The sequence below is a fragment of the Patagioenas fasciata genome, chromosome 2, assembly GCF_037038585.1.
Source record: "Patagioenas fasciata isolate bPatFas1 chromosome 2, bPatFas1.hap1, whole genome shotgun sequence".
Classification (NCBI taxonomy): Eukaryota; Metazoa; Chordata; class Aves; order Columbiformes; family Columbidae; genus Patagioenas; species Patagioenas fasciata.
Window position 1 is genome coordinate 128732422 of NC_092521.1, and position 11111 is coordinate 128743532.

General features: G+C 43.8%; 1 protein-coding gene across 10 annotated transcripts in view; it reads left to right on the forward strand.

The window, feature by feature from the left end:
* The window catches only part of THRB (thyroid hormone receptor beta), a 175881-nt gene extending 169057 nt beyond the window's left edge, over nt 1–6824 (forward strand). For all 10 annotated transcript variants that reach the window (XM_071804949.1, XM_071804948.1, XM_065832262.2 and 7 more), the window contains one exon: nt 1263–6824. In XM_071804949.1, the coding sequence (XP_071661050.1) occupies nt 1263–1504 (242 nt within the window). In that variant the 3' untranslated portion in view covers nt 1505–6824. The remainder of the gene's footprint in view (nt 1–1262) is intronic.
* The last annotated feature ends 4287 nt before the right edge of the window (nt 6825–11111 follow it).

Below are 11111 nucleotides of genomic sequence, written 5' to 3' on the forward strand. Positions count from 1 at the left end.
AGCAATGGGCATAGAAGTGGCTTTGGTAACACACCTGGCTCAGTTCAGTGTTCAGGGAGGAGGCAGGGATGATCATCAGAAAGAAAGCAAATCTAATTCTGAGCCAATTTTCCTTGAATGAAAAACTGGTAATTTAGCAACAGTTGTCCTTACAATAAATTCCCTTTTCCCCTAGGCACTGTCATGCACCGGGCGGGAAGCACAATTCATGCACATCTCCATCAGTGTCCTATGCTTAGTTTGACGTGCCTTCTTGTTTTCCTACTTAACAGCTGCTCTGCTTGCTAACGGGCATGTGAGAGCTGTGCCGTTTCCTCACGCTGGGACCATTTGTTACTGGTCTCTCGGTGGCGTGATACAGAAGCAGCACAGACCATTTCACATGGTTTCCAAAGAGTTTCTTCCCCTCTCGGATCGAGTGTGTTTTCAAATATGCTTCCACTGCCTGTGCCCGCACAAAGAGGAAATTCCATTCTTGGGCAGTGGCAGGTTTGGCAAGATTTTGTTTTAAGACCACTTTGAAGACTGGGCACTGAACAACAATACACAGTGATTTACAAGCACTCGCGGGCAGAAAGGTTTCCACATTAATCACAACACAGCACTTGACCTTCCCAGTCAAAACATTTTTAATTCTTTCTAGTCCCCTACACAGTGATACATGAGTAGGGGTTTCAGAAGGCAGTTCAGAAGTGTCTCCTGAAGAATGTGACTTGTGAAAGGAGCTTTCCCAGCACCCGTCTGGGTGCCTGTTGAGATGCTCAACCAAACTTTTGGCCTTTGCTGTTCCTTGGTGCTCCATAACAGTCTCCCTTGCAGCTCACCTGTGGATCAAAGCTGGATCAAAGCCTTGGTCCGATGTAGAAAAACAGATGGGAAAGAACTGTAATTTAGATATATGACAAGGAATTTTATTTTGTTGTTCTTTATTAGTTGTTTCACAGTAAGATACAGATAGAAGCCTTAGCTGAGATCAGGGATCTGTTGCTCTAGTCACTGTGAGGAAATGATTCCCAAACAGTTATACTCTAAATGGGCAAAGCAGGCAAAGCATGGAGAAAGGAAGTATTATCTCTTTAACAGGGCTAGTACTGATAAATGAGATATCCAGGGTCCAAAAAGTTGTTTGTGGCAGAGCCAGATGTTCTTGGTCTCCATGCTTTCCTTCTTAACAACAGCATCATCCTGTTTTTCCTGATTCATGATCAGGAATTCATTGAAAGTCAGTAAGTAATAACAATAATTCTTCTTTATATCTACAGATCGCCCAGGCCTTGTTTGCGTTGAGAGGATAGAAAAGTGTCAAGAGGGTTTCCTCCTGGCATTCGAACACTATATTAATTACAGAAAACACCATGTTGCACACTTTTGGCCAAAACTGCTGATGAAAGTGACGGACCTGCGAATGATCGGCGCCTGCCATGCCAGCCGCTTCCTGCACATGAAGGTGGAGTGCCCCACAGAACTCTTCCCTCCCTTGTTTCTGGAAGTGTTTGAGGATTAGAAAGACTGGAGCGCTTCTCCACACCCCGCCGTCGCACTGCTGGCTGTCATGTCATCCCGTTGCCCGGCTCTTCTCACCTTTGTTTGTTCTTCTTCTTTTGGTCTCTTCTGTTTCCTGAGGCGGGGTTGGGCTTTTGTTTGGGTTTTTGTTTGGGGTTGCTGGGGGGCAGCTGTATACACATGGATGAAAACATCCCTTTAATGCGGGTATTGTGACTATTGCAATTTGTTCTTCAGTCCTTTGATGTGATTGCTTTGACAGCTTAGCAGTGAAAATACAAACAGACCAGTCTCATTCACCAGCACTTGCGTGGTCACCAGCTCAAACACATCGTTGCTTGGAAAATACGGGAGAGAAATCGAAGTGGCAGAAAATAAATTGGCCTCCAAGTTAAACCAGCTATTGTTGATTTGACCCCGGCGATGCTGTCTAGTATTACCTCGTTTTGCAGGTCACAAGTGACTAATTCATGACATGACATTTTAGGCTTAATGGTTGTTTTTATTGTAACAATCACCATTATGATCTAGGATCTTCATCATTATTATGATCCCATCATTTTCTGAAGATTGTTCCAGCAGGTAGAGTTTAACTGTGCCTCATAAATCAAGTACTTAAAATAATGCAGAATGTTAGAAGGGACTGACTCATTTTTTTTTTCCATGTGTATAAGAAAGTAAGATCCTTCCATTCTCACTGCATTTGAACTCCAGGTAACTTCACTAGAAGGTCTGTTGGAGTAAGGAGGGGAATTTGATCTTCTGGGGTGCTTTTCCAGAGAGTGGAGAGGTCTGCTTTTTCTGAGGTTTGAAGGAGAAGGCTCTCTGTCAGGATAGCAGGCTTTCCTTGGAGTTATTCAGGGAAGTGAATGCTCACAGAATGAGGACAAGGAGAATGAACCAAATGGGGTGACCTTCAAATGGGACAGAAACAGCGTTATTAAGGACACTCAAGACTGTACAGCTTTATTCCAGTAATACAGTAGCGTTGCTTGGCAGTAATCTTTTGTTTTATATATATATATATATATATAAAGTTTATATGCACGTATATATATAATTTTATATATATATAATTACAAATCTTCAGCAGTTGTCTTAAACATATTTCCATCTTTTTATCTTCCCTCTTTCTCTCCTCTCACTCTTCCCTGTGCATGTGTGTCTGTATGTGTGTTGATCAGCTAGGTTCTCCCTCCTTGGTGTCTGTATATCTTTCGTTTGTCTAGATTCTCTCTTGATTCCCTTAATTGTTTCCACTAACTGCACTAGCAGGAACTGAACTGAGCAATGACAGGATGTCCTCGTGCCGAAATCTGCAAGCCAATTCTCACAGTCCTGGAATGTTGGGAGTCCGGTGATGAGGGCATTATAGGTAGAGGTTCCTCTCTGTCATCCATCTGCATTCAGGGGTGTCGTCACTGGGTTTTATAAACTTGATATTAAACCATTCTTTGAATTTGTATGATACATAAAAAGCATCCTTCTGGTTCTTCCTCAGAACCAGAGGCTTCATTCAGATGTTTCACACTTCCTCATACCCCACATTCTTTTGCGTTGTGCATTCATTTGTACCAGTTTCTTTCTCTGCTATTTATTGATGTATTTGCCTGGCAAGTCAGTGGGCATTGTGAGGGTGGATGTGTTGATTTTCAAAGCTCACGGCCCATATCTAAAACTATGTGTTATGTGTTTATTCCCTCATGAAAACATCATCCTCAGGAAAACTCATCTTGTAGGTGAAACACAGCATGTGTGTGTCAGGGGTTAAATACTTTCTACCCCTCTTTCCCTACATCACGGAGAAAGCATTTGGAGTGCTATTGGCTGTGTTTTCAGGGATGTGGAATCTTGTTCTCCCTGTTCTTTGATATCCTATGCACCTCTGATAAGTTGTGAGCACTGATGTTATCACTTATGGGTTTTGTACCCATAATTTTCTGAGAACATAAAACACAATGGGGTGTTTAGGGGTTTTTTGTAGATTGCAAGTAAGACAGACCATTGGAAATTTGTTCTTAAATGTTTGCTGAAGTTGAAGAACCTCAGTTGCAGGCTGTGTTTGCTCCATCTCAAAGCATATCTGTTAACAACCTCAGTCCCCATTCACATTCCTTGTAGAGCACTATGTCCTGGGGACAAAGAGTTAGAAACTTTCTGGCTTTTTGGAACCAGAGGCCAGACAATGTGATGGACTCATACATACTTGTGCAGAATCTCAGATGAGCAGCATCTATAGTCAGTAAAGAGTGCTAGACATCTGATTTGGGGATGTCTTCCTAGCAAACTGACAGCATACAGAGAAAGCAAAGAAAAAACAGCTGATCTGTTTCTTGCATTTATACCCGCAGTAGCTTGCAAAGAAAAGAGAAATGTGCATGTCTTTTGGAGCTCTGCTCTGTCACCAGTGCAAATATCTCACCTGTTTGCTAAATGTGAGCTTGAATTAGCATACAAGCTTTTGTCTGTGCTGCAGATGAGACCCAGGAGAAAAAAAAAATCATGTTTGTCCTAGTAGTATTCACAATTATCTCACTACAAGGTCCATGATGCTTCATGTATTTTTCAGTGTTTCAGTTCCTGGAGTTGTGCTGCTGCTTGAGAGGTTCAGTCTGTCATTAAGGTCAGCAATTCTTGTCCTTTGGGCTATAAAGAAAATCAGTAGCCTAACTGTTGATTATTTAAGTGGGAAGTCACCACCCAACAGTGACTTATAACTACTGAGGCTTTTGAACACTTGGAATTGTCAGGACTGCATCAATCAAAAATAAATAAAGACCAGAGGTTAGATAAAAATGTGAGAGTTACTGGATTAACTTAGAGAAGCAGTAAGAGATGATAGAACTTTAAACCCCCTGAAGAGAACTGCAGATTGAGACAGTGCTGAGAATTAACACTTTTCACACCGGCTGCTGTAAAAATAATTGCTCATATAGAAACATGGCCCTCAGGTCTACCATGGCAAGTTCCAAAGTTTTAAAACAGCCTGCCTAAATGGATATGCACACACACTGCATTTGGCATCCGAGCTAGTAGCCTGACTTCCCGAGGTGGTGATAGAGTTTGGAGTTTTGCTTCATCAGGGCTCCATTCTTAGGTGACTGCAGGTGGACTGAAGTGCCTAAAATCAGGCGGCCAGCTTTGACAGGTCCAGTGGTGCTCTACACAGAAAGGACATATGTCAACATACTTTTCTAGCTTTTTAGAGTAAGTTGGAGCCTGGCACAGATTGACAGAGGGGGATTAGTAGTATTCCTCAGTAGAACACTAAAACTAAGCTCTTAGTTTGACAGATTTGATGTACTGTCATCTAATGGCCTCTGATCTCCTACCAGTCTTACTTTATATGACTTCATCGACTCCCTCAGTATGACTCCTGGTTTATGTGATCATGAGAGCAAACCTAGATCCCATGAGGATGCTCTTGCAGACTCTCACCACTGGATACTGACCTTAATTCTGCAAAGACATACTTGCTTTTCAAGATCAGTGGTCTCAAGCTGTTGTAGGATTGAGCCACTGGATTGACCATCCGAGTGGCAGACATCAGAACTGCAATCAGCATCCTCTGTTGTGTGGCTGGCCTTCTGAGTGAAATAACAAATGTCCACTTTCCAGTGCCGCCTAGAGTCTCGCTTCTGATGGTGCCACCTCACTCTCACGTTTGCTTTGCGGTCTACGTGTGGGTCTTACATAGAAGATTCTTCCTGATTGTCGCCATTCATGGTTTTGCCCTGAGCAACATGTGCATTTAGATATTCATTTAATGTGTAATCTCAGTTAAGTTATAATATTTATAATGACATATATAGACATGTATTTGTTTACATTCTGCCAAAATGTAGATGTTAGAGTTAGACCTCCTAGGTCAAAAATCATCCTTGAGCAGACTACTTGCTTCTTCAGAGGCAGGCATCAGAAAGAGGAAAAAACTGCCCAGAAACACCATTTATATCAGAAATCTGCCAAGACAGGGCCGTTGATCACAAGCAGAGCATGTCATTGCTAGTGATGTATTTTTATGCTATGGAACTCTAACCTGTATGTGTCATATTGACTTCTTGCTGCATGAATCATAAATTATAAAAATCAGTCTTATGGTTTTGAGATGTAGCCAGCATTCCTAAGGCTAAACCTTTTTCACTGACAGAATCAAAATCCACAACCATGGAATGGATTCCTCTCACTGTGAGGGCAATTGAAAGTGTTCAACATGTATCTTTTCACAAAGGAAGGGGTGACAGAACCTCTTAATGTGTCTTGTTATTGTGATCATCTGGAAATGATTGCCAGACGTTTCCTTTTGATATAGCGATGAAGTGATCCGTATTTAAATTTTATAGAGAGAATTTTATTCTAGTGTGATAGAGATTTATTTTCCACTTAAAGACTCAAAATGGTGTGAGCACATTTTTTTACTATGGTATATTTTTGCTTTAAAATTAAAAACAAACAAAAAAAAGGTTTGGCCTTATCACAAAGTTTTAGTGTGTCGTATAGATGTTAGCAAATGCAAAGAGTATGCATTATTTGTGTGTATCCACATTGACTGATGTCGCCTTCAAAAAGCAATATTGTGCAGGTAATAAGTTGTTTGTGACTGTCCATTGCACAGTTTACCTTCTTTAAAAGCTAACCTTGTTTATGCACAAGACAATCAAATGTAAATCTACATCAGCACCCGGGTGTAGATTAAGTTTATGTAAATTACTGAGCACAATGTAAAACATTAAAAGACACTTTATTTAATTACACATTTAATGTTGGTAAAGATCGTATCAGGGCATGAACTAGCTGACATACTGTAAATTCTTTTTCTCTTTTCTTTAGCACTCTTTGGTTTTAGTTTGCTCATAAATACATCAAATTAGTCATTCATAATTTTTTTGAAGAGAAGGGTGGTTTGGGTTGTTTATTTGTTTTTATGGAGCTGGTTGGGAGGACTTCTTACTTTGTCTCTGAGGTTTGTGGGGCTTGCTTATTTGGTTTATTTTTTTATATCAGTTTCATGCCCTGAGGGTAAGGCAAACATCACACCATATGGTAAAAAACAAAGTACCTTGGATGATGTATTTTTTTGCAAACAGTGTTACAGGTTATGCTAGATTGGTAATATTTTTTCAGCCTAAAATATATTAAAAAAATCTGTGATCACAAATGTTTTAAACTATCTAAAGAGAAAATTTGTATATTTGGGGGAAGAAAATAATTTTTACATAGCTTTTGTATGCAGATATTAAAATGTAATTATGAATATAGTGGGCATAGATAACTGTGTAAGCTTGAATTCTAAAAAAGAAAAAGCTTATAACTGAAAAGTGGTCCTGTTGTCTCCTTCTCTTTGTTGCAGGCTCTTTCATCAGTTCTGTTGCACACTGCCAGGCTGCTGGAATGGGAAAAGTAGGACTGAGCGAAATGTTGTACCAGCTCTAACCTGTTTACATTTCTATCCTCCTGCATCCCTTTCATCACCTACATCATATCTTATCTCCTCTCCGCCCCTCCCTCAGGCACCCAGCAAAAGGTTTTCGCTTCCCCACTGTTCACATCAGCCAAACTTAATTCGCTCCAGTGAAATGGCTCTTGATTTATGTCTCGCTCAATTACATTTTTAATGGGAACGCCCTTTATTTCCTTCTCCGTTCCCAGTCTAGATGGGGATGGTGTGATGGCAGAAATAGGCTTCCCATTTCTTCACACTCTCCCTGCCTCAGTCTGCTACGTGTTGGAGAAGGTCTTCTCAGTCAGATACTGACTCTATTCTCATGTTCCTTTGCAGTTTTGATTTCTCCTCCAGTCCTTTCATTCCCCTCAGGAAGAAAAGCAAAACTCAGCACCTGGATCTGAAATCACTTCTTGGCCTGGGTAGACCAGTGTAAGGCTGTTGCTTCCCAGCGATTTCCACAGGCTCTTACTGGCTGCCAGTGCCTGTTCTGGTGCCGTTCCACCTGAGGTGCTGGGAGCCTTCAGAGACATCTGAGCTCCCCGACCCCCCTGTGCCTGGTGTCAGTGGGAGCCCCTTCCCCACACCAGACTCTGTGTCCCTGGGGAGCGCCGTGCTGGCACCTCCTGGGTTTGTTCCCACTGTTGTCCATGGGAAGAGGGCCTGGGCTCAGAGGCAGAAGGTCCATTTGAGGAGCCTGAGGGAAAGCATGAAATCCATGCTCTGCCTTAAATCAGATCCCTTCAAGCACTCCAGTTCAGGCACCTGAGTGAGGACATCTTGCCAGAGCCTCTGCTGGGCTTGCACTGAAACAGCTGTGATGCGGCTGCTCAGGCCCTCCAGTGCAGCTCTGGAGTGAGGAATTGATTTGCTGTGAAACAACTCATTTACTCAGTGTGAAGAAATAATTCTGGTACCAGAGACCCCCCATGCGTTGGCTGTGATGTTTCCAGGCTTCATTGTGCATAGTGGTGAAGTCTGTGTTTTGAAAAAAAAAATAGAGTGAGATCTATGGAGGGGAGCAGTATTCTGGCAGTCACATGTATTTGCATCAGTGCATGTTTATTGTTGCAGGGAAGGACATGAATGATGATCAGTTCCCTCCCCTGGTCACTGGCACTGGCAACGGGAGTGTGATATCGATTTGTTGTGTGCTACCTCGTGCATCGCGAGCCTTTTGTTGACCATATAGCTGCAGTTTGTCCTTCCCCTTCGTGGCAGTGAGTGTTTTCTCAGTGTGGACGTTTAGGAGTTTAAGTCACATCTACAGTGAGGTATTCCCAACAGCATCAATGATTTAAAAATGAAGCGTTTTCTTATTAAGAGTGACTGCAGATGCACCACCTTTGAAATAAGTAAAGGATTAGTAAAATACAGAAGTCCCTTCACTGTACTTATCACATTGCACTACTCCTTTACCGTTTATCAGGTAGAGAGGACTCCTTTCAAGACTGGATCACAGACCATCTCTCTCTTCTCTCTGATCTCTGTGTTGCGGGGGAGCACTGATCCTACAGCTACTGGCTCAAGTGGTCTTGGTAGGCACAAAGACAGACGTGCCAGAAAACAGATCACTTTGCCAGGGTCAAGAAGCAGGTTTCAAGAAGAATTTTAAGCCCCTTAGAATAATTTATGAGACTTTGAGACTTCTGAGGTCAAGGAATACTGAGAGACTGGTTGCCAGCAGGTCAAGGGAGGTGATTCTGCCCTTCTACTTCACTGTGGTGAGACCCCGCCTGGAGTTCTGTATCCCGCTCTGGAGCCCTCAGTACAGCAAAGGCACAGACCTCTGGGGAAACCTTATTGCAGCCTTTCAGTACTTAAAAGGGACCTGTAAGAAAGATGGGGACTTTTCAGCAGGGTGTGTTGCAATAGGACAAGGGGTAATGGTTTTAAACTAAAGGAAGGGAGATTCAGACTAGATGTGAGGAAGAAATTTTTACAGTGAAGGTGGTGAAACACTGGCCCAGGTTGCTCAGAGAGGTGGTGGATTCTCCACCCCTGGAGACATTCAAGGCCAGGCTGGACGGGGCTCTGAACAACCTGATCTAATTGAAGGGGTCCCGGCTCATTGCAGGGGGGTTGGACTAGATGAGCTTTGAACACTCCTTCCAACCCAAACTATTCTATGATTCTGTGACTTGTGGGATCCCTGAGGCAGAGGTCCCAAAGGGAGAAAAAAGGCTTTGGCCATGAGACTGTGCAGGGCAAATGCATTGCCAAGGTCCCCAGGGACCAAACATACCTTTGCTCTTTTGCTCTTGTCCATACAGATGTAGCCTGAGGTACTACAGTGTGACCCCAGAGAGCAGGACATAACCTGTATTTGACTGTGCAGTGCCAATAGGTAAGCATTGGTCCATTTTCTCTGTGTGTGCCTTGAGGAACTTGAGATGGGAGGCATTTAGTACACAGTGAGCCTCTCTGAGAGGTGAAGCTGCCACAGAGCCCAGAAGCTTTAACCTCCTGGCAGATTCAGAATTCCTGTGAACTAATAGAGCTCAGGCCTTTGCCATGCAGTGTGATCATCCTTGCTAACCAAGACGCTGGCTCTGCTTCAGTTCCAAAAAGAAGGGGGAAGGAAACACCAACCTCAAGCTGCTTGACCAAACAGAGAGCAGAGGGACACAGTGGGCAGCTGATGACTGTTGTGTAGCACCTTGCCAAGGAGCTGTGACCACTGGCAGCTTGGCTCGTGGTAGCTGACGTGGTGACTTACTGCTAGCCAGGCATGAAGGCTGAGATCCTGAGCTGCAGCAGAAGAGGCTGAACAGAGGTGTCCAAGCTGCTCTTGCTGGAGGAGCAGGAGGAGGGAATGGGCCACCAGCTGCAAGAGAGTGTCTAAGGATTACAAGCAAATCCGTAGACACCCTGTCACTAGATACCTGAGACAGAGAAGTAGCCAGTGCACCAAATGTTTCAGAAGAGACTGAACACAGGCAGATGAGCAATGGGCTTTGCCAGGGTGCTGAGATCTATGGCTCATGATTAAGCACTTCAGGCTGTCCTAGGGGGTTTGGCTTAGGGGTTAGTACTGGAAAAAAGGGGTGGGACAAGGAGCATAGCTTGGTCTTCTGAGCCCCAGAACACACAGCAAAGCTGCTGGCCTCTCCTTGTGTGTCCACACTCCTGGGTCTAACCCTGAGGCTCCTCTGTGGAATGGGGCAGCTAAGCATGCTCTGCTCTGGCATGGACAAGTCCATCAAAGGGGAAGTCCATCTTTGTGAGCTCCTAGACAGTGAACACGGTGCTTTCCCATTCAGCCAGCAGCTGCTTTATCTATCATGTGCAGATCATCTCAGTCCTAAACACTATTCTTTCCCAGAGTTAAATCACATCAGGAGGGGAGGTTTCTCTCCACTGCCAGGCCACTACATGTCTTGCAATATGGTGAGAAAGCATCTGACAAGAGGCATCCAGGTAGAGTCTCTACCTGGTAGTCCTGGAGAGCCCACCAAGCTGGCATGTGAGGCATCACCAGGCTCCATCTGATGCTTTGCAGGAGATATGGCAGCCTGCAGCTCTCAGGGAATATTTTCTCTCCTCAGTTGATCCTGCTCCTTTCCTGTACCCCAGCCCTTGCAGCATGGGAGGATAAACAGACCCTCAGTGCCCATAAATTCACTGTGAAGGCACGTCCTGACATCAGTCATGCATTGCCATGCAGCATGTGTGCAGAAGAAATGCACCCCAGAGGCATAAGCCTTTCCTTGAAGTCTTGCTGACACCAGACATGGGATGATGGGTACCACAACAGACTTCTACTCACCAGGTCAAGAATTACAGAGCTGGAGAGATGGTAAGAAAGGTCTGCCTGGTAGAAACAAGTGGTGACAACAGGGACAGATCTGCTGCCTCTGAAGCCTGTATGCAAAGCACAGGAGCAAAGTATTCTTTGACAGGAGTCTGTAGAATTAAAATGGGCATTTGGTTGTTATACAAACCCATCATTCACTTGTCCTCCTCAGAAGTATCCTGTCACCAGAGTTTGCAAGTCATTAATATTGTTGTCAAGACCCAAGAGGAAAATGAGGGTCTGTGGGAGAAGTGCTGGCCTACAGGAGAGAGGTTTGAGGTCTCTGCAGACTGTGTGTTTGCGCAGCTCAGCACAGGCCTAAGATCCCAAACTGTGATGATTCATTCCTAGTCTAGATCTCTAAAACCC